This window comes from Rhipicephalus microplus, chromosome 10, assembly GCF_043290135.1.
Source record: "Rhipicephalus microplus isolate Deutch F79 chromosome 10, USDA_Rmic, whole genome shotgun sequence".
Taxonomy (NCBI): domain Eukaryota; kingdom Metazoa; phylum Arthropoda; class Arachnida; order Ixodida; family Ixodidae; genus Rhipicephalus; species Rhipicephalus microplus.
The window spans coordinates 101,766,696-101,785,361 of record NC_134709.1 but is presented as its reverse complement, the minus strand read 5'-3'; the positions used below and the strand labels follow the sequence as shown (position 1 = coordinate 101,785,361).

General features: G+C 47.8%; 1 protein-coding gene across 1 annotated transcript; it reads right to left on the bottom strand.

Moving 5' to 3' along the window:
* Positions 1-8,474: 8,474 nt before the first annotated feature.
* Positions 8,475-9,971, bottom strand: LOC142774345 (uncharacterized). The gene has a single exon (XM_075874736.1). The coding sequence runs from the start codon at positions 9,969-9,971 to the stop codon at positions 8,475-8,477; it is 1,497 nt and encodes a 498-aa protein (XP_075730851.1).
* Positions 9,972-18,666: the final 8,695 nt, after the last annotated feature.

The window sequence follows — 18,666 nt, the reverse complement described above, 5'->3', positions numbered from 1 at the left end:
TGCTGTGGGGGAATCGGTGTGCTTGAACTTAGAGTAAATGAAGCGAACAGCTTTTCTCTGGACTTTCTCTATTATTTTATTGTTGTGTTTAGTGTAGGGATCCCATGTAATGCAAGCATACTCAAGCTTCGGTCTGATGAAAGTAATGTGACTCAGTAGTTTAATGTGGGCGGGTGAATTTTTAAGCTTGTGTTTCAGGAAACAAAGTTTACGGAAAGCTGAGGAACATATATTACTAATATGTAAATTCCAGGATAGGTTGTTTGATAATGTTACTCCCGGATATTTGAAGTTTTCAACTTGTTTGAGCGGTGAGGTGGCCAGTGTGTAGGTGTAATTTAACGGGCTTTTTTCCCTTGTGACACGAAGACAGACAGTTTTTTCTTTGTTTAAAGAGATGCCTGATCTGTCACACCACGCCTGTATTTTATGCAAACTAATCTCGAGGTCGGTTTGGTTATGCACTGTAGTTATTTCCTGATATAAAACGCAATCGTTTGCAAATAATGTGATTTCTGTACCAGGTGTAACAACGTTTACAATGTCATTTATATAGACTAAGAAAAAACAATGGCCCCAGGACGCTATCCTGGGGTACTCCGGATCTCACTGGAAGACAGCTCGAGTCGTTGCCCTCAATAGTGATAAGCTGCACGCGATCTGAAAGATAAGCTGCTATCCAGGATACTGTAATGCTAGGAAGATTGTAATCTCTGAGTTTTTGTATAAATTTACAGTGAACTACTCTATCGAACACCTTGCTAAAGTCTATAAAAAGAGCGTCGATTTGGCCATTATTATCCAATGTTCTTGCAAAACTATGAATTACAGTTAACAGTTGTGTCGTAGTGGAGTAGCCTTTCCTGAAGCCATGCTGGCAGTTCGTTAACATTGAATTTCTGTCTAAAAATTTGGTTATCTGGCTGGCGAAGATATGCTCTATTAGTTTACAGCAGGATGAAGTTAAAGATATCGGTTGATAATTTTCTACAGATAAACGATTGCTTTTTTAAAAAATTGGCACTACCCGAGCTGTCCTTCAGTGTGGCAGCTTGGGCTAGTTGGTATGGCATGACGATAGTTATAGCGTCGTTTTATTCTCACGCTATAACTATCGTCATGTCCTTCAGTCTTTAGGCACCTGAGTAGACAACAAAGAAACTTTGAACAGTATAAAAAGAAATCTACCAATACATTGCACATAGCGCTTAAGAAACATATTTGGGATACCATCTGGGCCACATGATTTCGTTGTCTTCAAGTTTAAAAGCATTGACACAATACCATTGTATGAAATAAAGGCCACCTCGTGCGGCTCAAAGACCGTAGAATGAAACACGTTACCTAAACCTGTCTGGGAATAAATGCTGTGGAAGTAAGTGTTAAAATGTTCGGCGTTTTATTCACGTCTCTTTTAGTGGTTCTGTCGACCATTATCTCACAGGCCATTATCTCTTAGCTTCGCCTAAATATCCCCAAAAATTTTCGGGTTCATTTTTCATGAAACCAGGTAGCTGCACGTTGAAGTAGTAATCCTTTGAACTTCGAACCGCTGATGAGAATTTGCTTTTTATAACACTGATAAGTTGGGGCGGGTCACCCTTCTTTTTGCTTTTTTTTTAGTTTGCGCTTCAGTTGCAATATGTTACGCGTCATCCATGGCGTTAGTTTATTGACCGTCTTAGTTTTGTTAGGCACAAACCTATTTATGCAGTGGCGACACAATTTGAGGAACATTTCCCAGAGCGTGAATACTTTGTTGTCAGTATCAGTGAATTCACCAAGGCACGTTTCCATGTAATCTATTATGCTTCCATCATCGGATTTAGCAAAGTTTTTGAAGCAATGTTTTTTGTACGTTTAGAGACATCAGGCGTAAGTATGGGCAAGGAAACATTTACAAGCTTGTGATCGGACAGATCTTCATCAACTGAAACGACGTATTCCGAAAAATCACGATTCAAAAATAGCAGGTCAAGAATATTGCTAGAGAAACCTTGTACACGGGTAGGTTCATTAACTGCTTGAATTAAGTCGTGTTCTAGCATAAGGTCGAAGATATTATTAGCATTTCGGTCCATTTTTAAATCTGCCTGAAGACGTTCCCAGATAATACTAGGCAGGTTAAAATCGCCTACGAGAAAAAATTTTTTATGCCGAAAAGGAGACATGTATTCTTTTAGTTTTATCATGTAATCGGGTGTAGCGTCTGGTGGTCTATAACATGCGAACAATACAAAGAAATGCCCCCAGCATGACAACTGAATGCGTAGACACTCGATGTCAGAATATTCATCAGTAAGTGTTGCATCAATTGGTTCTTTAGTAAGGACAGCCACACCTCCGCCCCTATGTGCTCTGTCCCGACGAGAACTTTATAACACGGTGGAAATACAAGATCATCTGTTACCTGACCATGCAGCCATGTCTCCGTAATGATAGTGACAGGAGGGTTGTGTATGAGCAGCTGAATTTCTAATGAATCTGCCTTTTTGATAACACTGCGGGCGTTTGAGTTGGTGATACGCAACTGCTTTGTTCGTGGTGAACACGTGCGAGCAGTGCTATTGTCTGTGAAAGGGGAACTTCTCGCGCTGCTTGGAACCTTGCTAGCTTCTCCAACTAAGACAACACTTGCGAGTGACTTCTTGTCATTGGGCGAATAGGCCTTCCGGCCTCGTTTTTTTAACCGGTAATTTATCATTTTTTCTTCATCCCAGACATACGCCACTCCGCCAATGTACAACTTGTCAAATGATAACGTAACCTTTTCATGCTTTTCACGGCTTGGCTTCGCACTTGCCCACAGTTTTTCTCTGACTTCCCGAGTGTTCCGAGAAAAATCTTCACAGATTGAAATATTCGAGTTCTTTAATTTATATCCTTTTTTTAGAAAATTGTACTTGTCTTTCTAGTTCGAGAGCCTCACAATAACTGGGTGGTTTTTGTTACTTGCCGGCTTGCCTAATCTATGTATTCGTTCCATAGGTAGTTTTTCTAGTTCCAGAAGACTCTGAAAATGATCTTTGTTAACGGCCATTTCCAAAGTTTCAGAATTTTCACCTTTTGTTTCAGTTAGTCCATAAATGATTAGGTTAGATCGGCGGCTGTAGTTTTCTAGTTCGTCTACTTTCTTTTCGAGTGACTGAACTACACTGCGAATGCTGCGCAGTTCTTCCTAATAAGTGTTGATCTTGTCGTCCAGGTTATAAAGCGTGCCTAATTGCTTTTCGATTTCAACCAGCCACTTCTCTTTATTATCCTTAACGTCACACGAGATTTGTTTCAGCTGCTTTGAAATCTGAGTAAGATCAGGGCCAGAGTTTGATTCAATGTCCCCCCCCCCCCAGAAGTAGCACCTTCTCAGTGAGAAACGAACAGCATGCAGCAAACAACTCGGCCGCGGGCACGGCAGCACCAATAAAAAGGGATCGCTTGAACGAAGACATTTGCCATAGTGTTTTTTCACCTGCTCGGCAAGAAGAAAGGGGTTGTGAGGGATCCACATCGGTGCGGTGCCACCGTGCCCTGTGACCGAGTCGTCGAACGGGTGTCGTCGAACCGAGTCGTCGAACGAATAGGCTCCCTAAAAGGTGTCGCTCCACGCGGATCATGCGCGTAGTCCTCTGCATCCAATGACGTAGAATGACATGGCAGTCTGCTGAACGGTTGCGAGACCAGATTTCCGGTGCTGTGACTGCAGATGTCGCAGGGAAACAGTGGTGTTGCATGCGTAGAAGCGTTCAGCGTGACGAGATTTAGGCAGCCCTCAGCACGCAGCTCACCAAGTAACTGAACGGCAAGAAGAAGAGGGTTGTGAGCGATCCACATAGTTGCGCTGCCACCGTGCCCTGTGACCGAGTCGTCGAACGAATGTCTCTTTATGGGCTCCCTGAAACGTGTCGCTCCGCGCAGCTCATGCGCGTAGTCCTCTGCATCCAATGACGTAGAATGACATGGCAGTCTGCTGAACAGTTGCGACACCAGATTTCTGGTGCTGTGATTGCAGATGTCACAGGGAAACAGTGGCGTTGCATGCGTAGAAGCGTTCAGCGTGACGAGGTTTCAGCAGCCCTCAGCACGCAGGACACCAAGTAATTGCACGGCAAGAAGAAAAGGGTTGTGAGCGATACACATCGTTGCGGTGCCACCGTGCCCTGTGAGCAAGTCGTCGAACGGGTGTCTCTTTATAGGCTCCCTGAAAGGTGTCACTCCGCGCTGCTCATGCGCGTAGTCCTCTGCATCCAATGACATAAAATGACACGGCAGTCTGCTGAACGGTTGCGAGACCAGATTTCCGGTGCTGTGATTGCAGATGTCGCAGGGGAACAGTGGTGTTGCATGCGTAGAAGCGTTCAGCGTGACGAAGTTTAAGCAGCCCTCAGCGCGCAGGACACCAAGTAACTGCACGACAAGAAGAAAAGGATTGTGAGCGATCCACATCGTTGCGGTGCCACCGTGACCTGTGAGCAAGTCGTCGAACGGGTGTCTCTTTATAGGCTCCCTGAAAGGAGTCACTCCGCGCAGCTCATGCGCGCAGTCCTCTGCATCCAATGACGTAGAATGACATGGCAGTCTGCTGAACGGTTGCGAGACCAGATTTCCGGTGCTGTGATTGCAGATGTCGCAGGGGAACAGCGGTGTTGCATGCGTAGAAGCGTTCAGCGTGACGAAGTTTAAGCAGCCCTCAGCACGCAGGACACCAAGTAACTTCACGGCAAGAAGAAAAGTGCTGTGAGCGATCCACATCGTTGCGGTGCCACCGCGCCCTGTGAGCAAGTCGTCGAACGGGTGTCTCTTTATAGGCTCCCTGAAAAGTGTCACTCCGCGCAGCTCATGCGCGTAGTCCTCTGCATCCAATGACGTAGAATGACATGGCAGTCTGCTGAACGGTTGCGAGACCAGATTTCCGGTGCTGTGATTGCAGATGTCGCAGGGGAACAGTGGCGTTGCATGCGTAGAAGCGTTGAGCGTGACGAGGTTTAAGCAGCCCTCAGCATGCAGCACACCAAGTAACGGATCGGCAAGAAGAAGAGGGTTGTGAGCGATCCACATCGTTGCGCTGCCACCGTGCCCTGTGACCGAGTCGTCGAACGGGTGTCTCCTTATGGGCTCCCTGAAAGGTGTCGCTCCGCGCAGCTCATGCGCGTAGTCCTCTGCATCCAATGACGTAGAATGACATGGCAGTCTGCTGAACGATTGCGAGACCAGATTTCCGGTGCTGTGATTGCAGATGTCGCAGGGGAACAGTGGTGTTGCATGCGTAGAAGCGTTCAGCGTGACGAGATTTAAGCAGCCCTCAGCACGCAGCACACCAAGTAACTGAACGGCAAGAAGAAGAGGGTTGTGAGCGATCCACATCGTTGCGCTGCCACCGTGACCTGTGAGCAAGTCATCGAACGGGTGTCTCTTTATAGGCTCCCTGAAAGGAGTCACTCCGCGCAGCTCATGCGCGCAGTCCTCTGCATCCAATGACGTAGAATGACATGGCAGTCTGCTGAACAGTTGCGACACCAGATTTATGGTGCTGTGATTGCAGATGTCGCAGGGGAACAGTGGTGTTGCATGCGTAGAAGCGTTCAGCGTGACGAAGTTTAAGCAGCCCTCAGCACGCAGGACACCAAGTAACTTCACGGCAAGAAGAAAAGTGTTGTGAGCGATCCACATCGTTGCGGTGCCACCACGCCCTGTGAGCAAGTCGTCGAACGGGTGTCTGTTTATAGGCTCCCTGAAAGGTGTCACTCCGCGCTGCTCATGCGCGCAGTCCTCTGCATCCAATGACGTAGAATGACATGGCAGTCTGCTGAACAGTTGCGACACCAGATTTATGGTGCTGTGATTGCAGATGTCGCAGGGAAACAGTGGCGTTGCATGCGTAGAAGCGTTCAGCGTGACGAGGTTTCAGCAGCCCCCAGCACGCAGGACACGAAGTAAATGCACGGCAAGAAGAAAAGGGTTGTGAGCGATCCAAATCGTTACGGTGCCACCGTGCCCTGTGACCGAGTCGTCGAACGGGTGTCTCTTTATAGGCTCCCTGAAAAATGTCGCTCCGCGCAGCTCATGCGCGTAGTCCTCTGCATCCAATGACGTAGAATGACAAGGCAGTCTGCTGAACGGTTGCGAGACCAGATTTCCGGTGCTGTGATTGCAGATGTCGCAGGGGAACAGTGGTGTTGCATGCGTAGAAGGGTTCAGCGTGACGAGGTTTAAGCAGCCCTCAGCACGCAGGACACCAAGTAACTGCACGGCAAGAAGAAAAGGGTTGTGAGCGATCCACATCGTTGCGGTGCCACCGTGCCCTGTCTATATGGTATGACCTGATTACATGGCGAACACAACCGACAGACTCTAACATGAAAATCATGACATGCGTATCATGTAACACCATGACTACATGCCACGCTCACGATGTGCCCGCGGCCGTTTCGCTATCTTCAGTTCTACAAAATTCGGTATTCGGTATTAGGGTACGTGAATGGATGACGAATGTATGATACTGGTGTAAAGACGATAATCATGAAATGCATGTCATGTAACCAAATGACTACGTCACACGCTCATGTTGAGCTGGCGGCCGTTTTGCTAGCTTGACATGTACCAAACTCAGCATTACGCGACGCAAATAGAAGACATGGGTTGATGACACATATAAACATGATAATCCCGACATGCGTGTCATGGGACAACATGACTACATGCCACACTGATGATGCGCTCGCGGCCGTTTCACTATCTTAAAGTATGCCAAAATTGGTATTACGTGACGGCAATAGATGGCGAAGGTATGCGACTGGTGCAAACATGATAATCGTGAGATTCGTGTCATGTTAGAAAATGACTACATGCCACACTGATGATGCGCTCGTAGCCATTTCGCTAGCTAAACGTAAGCCAAATTTCAGATTACGCGACGCCAATGGGTGAAGAAGGTACGAGACTGGTGCAGACATGATAATCATGATATGCGTGTTATGTAACAACATGACTATGCCACGCTTATGATGCGCTCGCTGCCGTTTCGCTAGCTTCACTTATACAAAATTCGGTAATACAGGACGTGAATAGATGACGAAGGTATGATCCTGGAGCGAACATGATAATCATGAGATTCATTTTTAATCAACAACATGACCACATGCTACGCTCATGATGCACTCGAGGCCGTTTGGCTAGCTTCACATGTACCAAACTCGGTAATACGCGACGCGGACGGGCGACATAGGTAAATGACACATCCAAACATGATAATCTCGACATGCGTGTCATGTAACAACATGAGTGCATGCCACACTGATGATGCGCTCGCGGCCGTTACAATACCTTAAAGTATGCCGAAATCAGTATTACGTGACGCCAATGGATGACGAAGGTATGTGACTGGTGTAAACATGATAAGCTTGAAATGTGGCATGTGAGAACATGGCTACATGCGACAGTCAAGGTACCAGTGCATTTCGACATGATGCGGTGCGCGTGCTCACCGGCATTGATTTAGTCACGTAACGCCGGCGTTGCCACGCCAGGCGCCGATTGATTGATTGATTTGTGGGGTTTAACGTCCCAAAACCACCATTTGATTACGAGAGACGCCGTAGTGGAGGGCTCCGGAAATTTCGACCACCTGGGGTTCTTTAACGTGCACCCAACTCTGAGTACACGGGCCTACAACATTTCCGCCTCCATCGGAAATGCAGCCGCCGCAGCCGGGAATCGAACCCGCGACCTGCGGGTCAGCAGCCGAGTACCTTAGCCACTAGACCACCGCGGCGGGGCACGCCAGGCGCCGGTCTAGCCGTATACTCGCAGGCGAGTGCCGCGCTGCGTTGCCTTGAAGCATGCGCGTTTCAGCACATCCGGTGTCACTCCGTCACGAAACGAGAGAGAGAGAGAGAGAAGAAACCTTATTCATGTGTCCCTGCTGGGGTCAAAAGTGGCGGGGGGCCGGGAGACGGGCCCCTCTGTAACCACCTTCCTCAGGCGGTGGCCAGGCCTTCAATCCTGGCGGCGTCTTCGGCCAGCCGGACAGCCCAGAGCTGGTCCTCCGGGCACGTGCAGAGCAGCAAAGCCTCCCACTGCTCGGCCGTGGTGATTGTGAATGTAGGCTTCGTGCTGTGTTTAACTGAGTGAGTAGCTTCGGGGCAGGCCCATATAATATGGCCGAGCTCAGCGTTAGGTGCACCGCTCGTTTTGCATTGTGGTGTGTGAATAGCGGAGAAAATACGGCTGTACAGTGACGGACAGGGGAAAGTGCGTGTCTGTAATAGACGCCAGGTAGTGGACTGCTGTTTACTAAGGCACTTGTCTGGTGGTGGGTATTTAGGTCTGGCCTTGCGGTACTACATTAGGATTTCTCCAAAGGTAACCATTCTGTCCCTTTTATTGTCGCAAAACGAGGAGACCATCATCTCTCACTCAGCCGCGTCATGTGACGAGGGGTGGTGCTTTGTTGGATCACGCGTCCAGTGGACGAGAGCTCAGGCGGCGTCATGAGCGTGTTCGTTCCCCGCGAGCCCCGAGTGGCCCGGAGTCCAGATGATCTCAACGCGGCGACGACGTAACAGAGGTGTACTTGTGAAAATTCGGAGCGCCGGTTGGGAGATCAAATCTTTGGTAAATTTGCGGATGGCAGGCTTGGAGTCGCTGATGATGCAGGATGCTTGGGTTGAAGCGTAGGCGAGAGCGATGGCTGCTTCTTCGCCATCTTCTGGTTTGTTTGCGCGAATGGAGCCAGTTGCGGTAATTATGTACTGCGGCCTGGTGGCGACAGCGAAGGCCATGGCCCGATGCGTAAGATATTCTGCTGCGTCTACATACGCCACGTACGTGGCTTTCGCGTAACGCTTGCCTAGTTGCTTGGCGCAGTGTACTCGTCTTTCCACGTTATATTCAGGGTGCATATTGCGTGGTATGGGGAGAATCACGAAAGTGTCGCGAATGTCCGAAGGAATTGGGAGTTTCTGGCCAAACTGGCAGACGTAAGGCATGCCGAGTGAGCACATGAGATGACGCCTTGTAGGAGTTTGGCCTAATTGTTCGTAGTGCGATATACGTTGGGCTTCAATGAATTCGTCTATAGTATTGTGAAGTCCTAGGTCATTGAGTTTCGCGTTGGGCGTAGACATGGGGAGATGCAGCGCGAACTTGTAGCAGCACCTGATCATTATGTTTAGTTTTTTCTTGTCGGTGAGCATAAGTTTCATAAATGGAGCAACGTAAAGGATTCTGCTTGTGGAGAAGACGGTCACCAGACGTATGAGATTGGCCTCTTTCATGCCGTGCTGTTTATTGGCGATGCGGGAGAATAGCCTAATTGTCTGATAGACATGATGGTGTAGTAGTTGCATGGTTTCCAATTCGCCGCTGTTCTGCTGAATGGGGAAGCCCAATACGCGAATGGTGGGGACTGTTCGTATAGGGTGATGTTGCACATTCAGATTTATCGTGGGAAGGTCTCTGTTGTAAGGAGATCTAGGTCGATAGACGAGTAACTCTGACTTTTCGGGCGAGCAGGACAATCCTCGTTGTTCAGCGTAAGTTGTCATTCCATCAATCGCCAATTGAAGGGCATCTTGTATCTCTCCGTCACTACCTCTGGCAATCCACAAGGTGATATCGTCCACGTATATGCTGTGGTAGAGTTCGGTGATATCTTCTAGAAGTGGTGCAAGGTGAAGCATGTCCAGGTTGAAAAGGAATGGAGAGACGACCGACCCCTGTGGTGTCCCTTTCCCACCGAGAATGATGGAAGGTGCAGGCAAATTGTTGACCGAGAGTGTGGCTGTCCTGTCCGTTAAAAAGTTGCGGATGTAGCGGTAGGTACGCCCGCCTAAGTTGAGCGTGGCGAGGGCAGCAAGGATGGATGAATGTAGCACATTGTAAAATGTCTTGGTAAGGTCTAGCCCCAGAACAGCACGTGTCCCACACCGACAGCCGTCTTCACCGTCGATAATGCGACTCTTCAGTTGCAGCATCACGTCTTGTGTCGAAAGTTTAGGGCGGAATCCGAGCATTGTATGCGGGTAGAGGGCATGTTCTTTCATGTACTTTTGTAGTCGAGTGTGAATAACATGCTCGAGTACCTTGCCGACACAGGATGTGAGGGATATTGGCCGAAGGTTCTCGATAGTGAGTGGTTTTCCTGGTTTAGGTATCAGAATGACTGTGGCGGTTTTCCATGTTGTTGGTATTTCTCCCAACTCCCAAACCATTTGCAGATAAGATGTGAGCGTTTCAAGTGATTTTTCGTCAAGGTTTTGTAAGATTTTATTTGTAATTTTATCCGGGCCAGGCGCTGATTTGGGTCTAAGTTGTGAAACTGCGGACCTCACTTCCGCTTTTGTAATCTGGGAATCGAGGGCAGAATTATCCACCCCATTGTAGCATGGGAGATCAACCGAAGTAGCACTGACAATGTACCGACTAGATAGGTCTTCGCCAAGGTCTTCATTGGTACCTGGATAATTGTGCAGAGCGGTGATTAAGGAGTGGCACTGAGCAGTTTTTGTCGATGTTGGTTCTATCACACTACGAAGAATATTCCACGTTTTGGGCAAGTTAGGTAAGCATTCGATAACGTTACAAAGCTGATGCCAGTTCTGGTGAGAGAGTCGAAAAGCTTAATCTTCAATTTGACGCGTTAATATAGCAATGCGTTTGCGTAATGAGCGGTTCAATTTGTTGGAGTTATAGCGCTTGCGAAGACCAGCGAGGGCCTTCCACATGTGCAGCAGCTTGGTGTCTACCGTGTCGCCTACGGCGTCTTTTGGGGGAGTCTTGGTAGCACGCTTAACGTCTCGTAGTAAGGAAGCTGTCCATTGGTCGATCGTGGTGGCAGATTCTGTAGAGGTCGTTGCCCGCAATTCGCGGAAGACATCCCAGTCAATGAGGTCAAGCTGTTTCGATTTCCTGCGCTGCGGGCCAGCCTTGACGATCGTTTGTATTATGTAGTGGTCGCTTTCTAGATGTTCATGAAGGTTGGACCACTCTGCATGCATAATGTTCGCAGTGAAAGTGAGGCCAGGAGTGGTGTCTCTGGCAACGCTGTTGCCCAACCACGTAGGGTATGCCGGGTCTGTGATAAGGGTGTAGCCAAGATTGTGGGTGTCTTGCCACAGCATTCGCCCTTTTCTTGTGTCGTGAATGTAGCCCCAAGCGGGTGAGGAAGCGTTAAAATCCCCTACAACGAGGAGGGGGGAAATTCTTGCCAACTTCTTGACATAAGATAGGAGCTTTTAAAAGCAATGTGGTTGTCGTCGGCTGCTGTAAACATTCACCAAGAACATACTGGTGCATGTCCGGCGAGACGAAGGGAGGGTTTCCAATATAATGTGTGGCACTGTATCAGAGAGCGAGCGGTGTTGAATTACAGGAATATTTCGTTTCACGAGGGTGGCAAGTACTTCGCGACTGTCAGAGGCTTGAGAAGCCGTAAAGGAGGCGTATCCGACCAGCTTAGCCTGTCCGCCTGATTCCTGTAAAGCAATAATATCTGTTTCTTTGAGTGTGGATAGAAATTGTTGCAGCACGCTCCTCTTACGGCGGTATCTACGACAGTTCCACTGCCAGATGCTGTACTGAGTGTGTGGATTACTCACGGCCATCTTGGTTAATGCAGCCATAAGGCTTCTGATGCGAGTGTGAGCGAGAGCGATGTGTACACCGTTCAAGCTCCGTGACTCTGCTATTGTAGCTGACAAGAAGACTCGAAAGTGTGGCTTCAAGGTTGTTCTGGATAATTGTTGCTCGGGCTTCCAGCTTTTCGTCGAGCATTAAGGTGAGTTGGTGCTCTAACTTTGCTGTGAGGATTGAATCGAGGGATCGCTCTAGCGTTTGCGCGATGGTCTGTTCAAGCATTATCGGTAACTGCCGTTCAAGTACGGTTTGAATCGTCTCGTGGAGTTGCCGCTGCGGTACAAGTTCTACAGGCAAAATGGCTGCTGAGGCGGTAGGTGGTTGCGACGATGGTGTGGCTGGTTCTTCTGTGTCTGGAGCCTTTCGTTTAAGGGGTAGGGGGGGTGGGGGTGGTATTGGCGTGGAGAAGAGCAGAGTGAATCAAAGAAGAGGACGGAGGTTGCTGGGCAAGTTGTTTCCGAAGAGCAGCGTTTTCAACGCGAAGTTCTTGTACTAACGTACCGAGTGAACGCAGCTCCAGTGTGATAGTACTTAACATAGTTTCCTTATTAGGTGTGGTCGTGTGTGTACTTGTAGGTGCTGTATTATGTCTGGAGCAGGTTCGGAGGCAATGCTAGCCCAGCTTACCGTAGGGGTGGCGAGGGTGAGACTGGGTTGTTGCTGCTGAAGGGGGGGACCATCCGAAGCCTCGGGTGCCGCAGATCCCAATAGGAGCTCCTGGGGCTGAGTCTTGCGTCGCTGCTTTGATCGGATGCGTGAGCCACGACGCTTCGAGGTTGGACTGGTACTGCGGGAGCGGGTGTCGCTAGGCTTCACCTCTTGGCGTTCCGGATGAGCATCTTGCGTGGAAATCATGGTTGAGAGGTACTGTTGTTGTTGCACCTTAGCTTTTTCTTGGCGACAATAAATGAGAAGGCGAGGTGTCTTGTAGCGTTGAGGACAGGTTTCATCACCTGTCTGGTGAGCTTGGCCACACAGAAGACACTTAGTGTACATGAATGAACAGTAGCAGGGTTGGCTATGCCACACAGCGCGCAGATTACGGCATTTGGTTTGGGGTAGACATCCGAGCGGTGGCTGACTGCCCCACACTTGTCGCAGACTTCGGTACGCCTCTTATGTAGGCAACATTTGTATTCGGCTCCTCGATGGTAGACATGGAAAGGGACTTTGTCGCCATCGAATACAATAGGTACCGTGTTTGTCTTTCCCATTCGGCGACCTTGTAGTATTGTGGGGTTGCGGTCATTAACAAGACTTGCTAAGATGTCTTCAGGAGAGCCGTAGGGGGGAATATTGTGGATAGCTCCCTTTGCTGTGTTCTCAGGGGAAGTAACGCGGGCTCGAACGTCATAGGTTTCAGTTTCCACCTGTAGTTTGTGGATCCGACTGTAGATTTCTGCGTTGGATAGATGAGGTGTGCTTACTACGATGAGATTAGCTTCAACGCATGTGCGGTAAATGTCCTCTTTCAGGAGCGTTGCGTGCAGATCCGCTTCGCGTAGAATAGCATCGCGCAGTTGTGCTTCCCCCACTTTGGAGAGATTGAGGCCGTCCCTCAGGCGAATCACAACTTTTACGTAATCATCTGGCAGACGCGGTTGCCTGGGTTTGCGAGGGAGACGCTGGGCAGATCCGTTCAGCATTGGGGTATCGGACGCGCTTCCCTGGCCAGTTGGCGATGCCGGAGCGTTCGATGCATGCTTTGCGTTGCTTGTTTCGGTGGCTAGAGATAAATCCGGCTTCGAGGGTGGCGTCTTCACGGGTGATCTCAGTTCCTTCGACTTCGACCACTTCCATGGTTAACACTGCTGCGATTTCTGAAGGTAGGGCTCCACGTGGGCGAGTCAGATCGAAACGAGGGAGACGCGGTGTTGTCTGAGTAACGCATCGGTGCAAAATGCAGCATGTCCAATTTTGCGCCGGTTGCAGTCGGGTCACATCGACGGACGCTGTTCGCGCCTGGCGACAGTCTGTAAAGGGCTCGCGTTTTGCTAACGTAGCGTCACTGTGCCAGCGTACGCGAGCGTCAACGCTACATTGGAGTGTATTGGGCTATTCATGATACGCTCGTGGCCGTTTTAATAGCTCCACATATAAGGAATTTGGTGTTACGTAACGTCAATGGATGAAGAAATATAAGGCTGGTGCAAACATGATAATCCTGACACGCGTGTGATGTAAGAACATGACAAAAGACCACGCTTATAGCGTGCTCGCGGCCGTTTCGCTAGCTTCACATTTACTAAATTTTGTATCACGTGACGTGAATAGATGATGAATATAAACAACACATGCAAACATGATAATCATGACATGGAAGTCATGTAAGGCATCATATACATCGATCTCGTAACGTTGTGCTGATTTTAAAGTGACATACCAACATTTCTCATTCGTGCTTCGCATATCATCAACTCCCACTGTACGTGGGATCTGCCAATTTTGTATATTAATTGTTCATCTTGTGGTTGTGACAGGGAAAAGGGTGGCTGGCAGCCAAGCTTATAAATATGAGACTATGTTATGGGTGAACTTGTGCGCAAAAAATAAAATACCACTTGCAGCGTAACGATACAGCGTTCACATAGAGGGACATACTCATCTGGCGATCATAAAACTAATCGTCAGCACAGTCTCTATAGGCGTAGGTTGTTTTTCATTAAAAAATAATGCTTTTATAAACACTTTTCTGTGGAAAATATTGCTTTTTATCATTACTCTTCTCAATCACAGCAGGCACTCGCTATTCAAGCATGATACTTCATCGGCACAGTGAAACAGACAAGCCAAATCTAAATCAATTTTATTCGACTAGTTTTAACATAAATGCGTCATATTTCTCACTCGCAAATTCTAATTTTATTCTACGTCTGAACGCGAATACAAAGGACGTTCTTGCCGGTGGGATTTTAATGAAACTGCAGATGGATACTGGAGGATGATTTAAAATTGGACTTGGAACCGCTGATATCCGACGTCGACTCAAGAATGTTCTCCAGACTACCGCTACGCTTGCGCGTCACCGTATGTCGGAACAGTTGCCATAGCTGCAACCCATTCTATTCCCGTTCACGGCTCCAGCGCTCGCATTCCTTTCTACATTGTAATGCTTATCGATAGCCCCAATATTCTTATCTTTGCAATTGCCTTGCACAGAATGCGTTCACATTCAATGAATGCTCCACCGGCGGTTTTGTTTTGAAGGCAAGGCTATTATGAAGATCTTGAATACCAGTCTACTTTTATACAACCTAGAAGAACTGGTCTCAAACACGTCCTAGTTGTGGCTATTAGAGTGCGCTCGGTGAACATTGACTATTGTGTGCATGTGTCACTTGTCCCCTCATTTTTTCCTCGCTTTCTTTTTCTTTTTTCTTCCCTGTCCCTCTCCACTATGTACGATAGCAAACTAATACAGCCTGGTCAGCCTCCGTGCCTTTTCTATGCCTCTCACTACTCTCTTTGTATTTCCTCTTTCTTAAGAACGCGCCTAATTGTAAAATCTGGTATTTTAGGTTACGTAGCCACAATATGTATATCAGGCACGTCAAGAAATAAAGCTGCTACAGGAACTTTTCAGATTAGGTGTTGTATATATGTGTACTGACATCACACAGAACAAAATCTTTTAGCATTTTTGCCTCAGTAGAATATCGATCACTGCGACCGGGATGGAAACATCGACCCTTGTGCCAGCACCAGAGCATCCTAACATTTGTACCCCGGAAGCGTACCATAAAGCCACCTGAAAAAAAAAAAACTAAACATCCGTGGGGTTTTTCTTCGTTATGTTTTGTACTTGCTTGTTCTTCATTTATATTGTCACGTCCCTTTAGAGGTCCAGCTGAGGTTTATTGGACGTAGGGGCAGAGCAGCAGGACTCTTGTCAGACGCATCGCTTGAGCGTGCACTCGAGAGACGGATAGCGTGGGCACTTTTTTAGTGTCCTGTGCGTACGCATAGGCATGTCACTCACCATATACTACGGGTGGCATTATTCCCTCATCTGCGAAAAACAGCATCGCCTCGATGCTGCAAGTTAGGTGTCAGACAAAAAGCTAAATAGGTTACGCAGCGAAATAAGGATGAGGAAAGGATAAGCTCAAGCAGTAAATGAAAGTTTAGGCAAGATAAAAAAGGAAATAGATGGCAGGAGAAATTACGAACGCGCTATTTAAGATTTCATGCGCACGACATGAACTCAGTCGGAGCTTGGTTGCTCTCGTTTTGTTTAAGCGGGCGACCCCCTTCCAGACCTATATGAGTGACGTACACTTCGTAGTAGTCCACGTCACTCACGTGGCACAGCACCTTATAGGGTCCGAAGTAACAGCTTAGGAACTTTTTCAGAGGCCACGGTGGCGAACATAGTCCACACCCAAACTTGGTCTCCTGGACCTTTGGGCACGTCTCGATGACGGGTATTGTAGCGTCGTGCACCTGCATCCTGTTGCAGACCAATGTGCAGCCGCGCGAGCTGGCGAGCTTCCTCGGCACGTTAGGTGAATTTTTCTGCGTTACCTGTTGACTTCTCAGCACCTTGACAAGGAAGCATAGCGTACAACATTCTCTGAACTTCACGGCCGTATAGAAGGTGCAATGGCGTGAATCGCGTTGTTTCCCTAATGGTGGTGTTCTAAGCGAAGGTCACATAACTTAATATCTGATCCCTTATTTTGCATTGGACATCCTTGTACATGAATATCATATCGGTGACTGTTTTATTTAGTCACTCGGTAAATCCGCAGCTCTGCGGATAGTGAGCAGTTGACTTGCGATGCCCATTGTTACTTAGCGAAATAACCTCCCCCATAAGTCGCGCAGTGAACGACGTCCCTCGGTCTGTTAATACTGTAGAGGGAGCTCGATGAAGCAATGTGCTGTGGCACATAAATCACTGCGCTACCTCGGCAGCTGTGGCTCGAGGTATAGCCTCTATCTCGGCATAGCGTGTCAACTAGTCAGTTGCGACTATCACGTGTGCGGCACGTGTGGGACTATCAGGGGTGTGCAGTATTCGTGAGGGCTACCCAGCACCTCCATCGAATTTCACGTCCCTTTAGAGGTTTAGGCGAGGTTTATTGAACGTACCAATAGAGCAGCATCACTCTTGCCAGACGCGTCACGTGGGCGTGCCCTCGAGAGACGGATAGTGCGTGCACTTCTTTTATGTCCTTTGTCTCTGCATAAGCATGTCACCCACTATTATACGGGTGGCATTAGGCATAATGTGCTGAAACCGCTCAGTGTGTGAATTGGCCAGGTTTCCCTGAAGTATCTCAATGTGACTTTTTCTTCTGGTCTCCCCGCCATCTTGTTGCGCAATAAGCTCCACTAAAATAATCAAATATTGGTGCCACTACCTGCGTAGATTCTAATTCTAGAGATTCCAGAGATTCTTAGCACCCTCCACTGCGTCGCAGGTCTTACCTCCGCCTTGGGCAGTTGCTTCGCAGATGCTGCGCACTGAGGGTCAACATTCATTTCGTACCTTAATAAAGGAGGTAGTGGCCAAGTACTGATCCACGGTGGCCAATACTGCTCTGGTGAGGAAACGCATTATCGGCAGGTCGTCGCCAGTGATGCCACAAACTGGCCTCATTAAAGCCGCACAATGAAATCAGGATATATTGCGTTGATTACAGGTAGATAGGCTGCAATACTACCGACAAGTTAAGATTTCTTGGTAGGTTATGGGTACATAAAAAGTGAGAACATGGTTTTTAATGAACATCCCAAGTTCTGCAAAGATTAGCTCGCTGGGCAGAAACATGAGTGTTTAATGTACTAGTATCTAAATATTTCAATTTACGCGCGTTAGCAGACGAATAACTAAGTCGCATTTCAATCACTGTGTGCACTTTCTGCCCATTATTTACCATGACGTAGGCAATAAAAATGTCCTATTTTTACTACAGTAGTTCGAGCCCTGCAAAAGGGTCCAAGTTACGACGACTATAAGAGGAAATCCGCCGTGTATCCCTTTGCAGAATGAGCTGCTGCAATCATTTTTAAAGTGCTCGTGATAAACCATTTACTGTTTGCCGCAGATACAGGAACGCTGATTTATTGTTATAGCAGATATATAGGCGGTGGTAGAAGCAAAAATGAGTGGCGCCATTCATCAAAGCTTTTTTTTTTGCCATGCCTCCATCATCCGTGAATCAAACAATTTTTCTCAAACAGAAGGTCTTTAGATTTTCAGAAAAGAGCCAGGTTTAGCAACATTTGAGAGGCACGGCAAGCTTGCGTACATCGTTGCGTTCAGAATAAATTGCCCGTAGAGACGAGCAAACTAGCTTTCGTGTTTTCTTCTCCCCTGTTTTGCCGCTGAACATGCGCGTTCATGCACCATTAGTTCGATAAAAAAGATCTACTGCCCGCTGCTGGCTGCACTTCAGGCAAATGGGCCCTGTTTACGGCCATCGCTACTTCCGACACGGAAGTGATTTAGCCTCGGGCTTTTGTTTTTGCTCGCATCGTTTATGGATCATTAGCTGAAACCAGCCCAATGGATTCATGTGGCTCACGCTGCACTTCCGCCTGCGCGAACAAGTTTTGATATTGCCGCTCGGTCACGCATCCTCCTTTGTGACGATGTCCATTATCGTTTCCTTATAGCTGTACCACGATTTCTCGCTGCTCTTTCTTCACTTTGCAGCGCTAAGTGCATGTATGTCTTCCTAAAAGCTTAGGCCACTCTTCGCTGAGAACACCCGGTTTAGTGTTTTATATGCCAAGTATTTCTTAGAGAGCCCAAGACACTTCGACTGTTTCTATCTATCTATCTATCTATCTATCTATCTATCTATCTATCTATCTATCTATATATTTATCTATCTATCTGTCTGTCTGTCTGTCGACCTATCTATCTATCTATCTATCTATCTATCTATCTATCTATCTATCTATCTATCTACCTGTCTGTCTGTCTGTCTGTCTGTCTGTCTGTCTGTCTGTCTGTCTGTCTGTCTGTCTGTCTGTCTGTCTGTCTGTCTGTCTGTCTGTCTGTCTGTCCATAGAGGTTCCTTA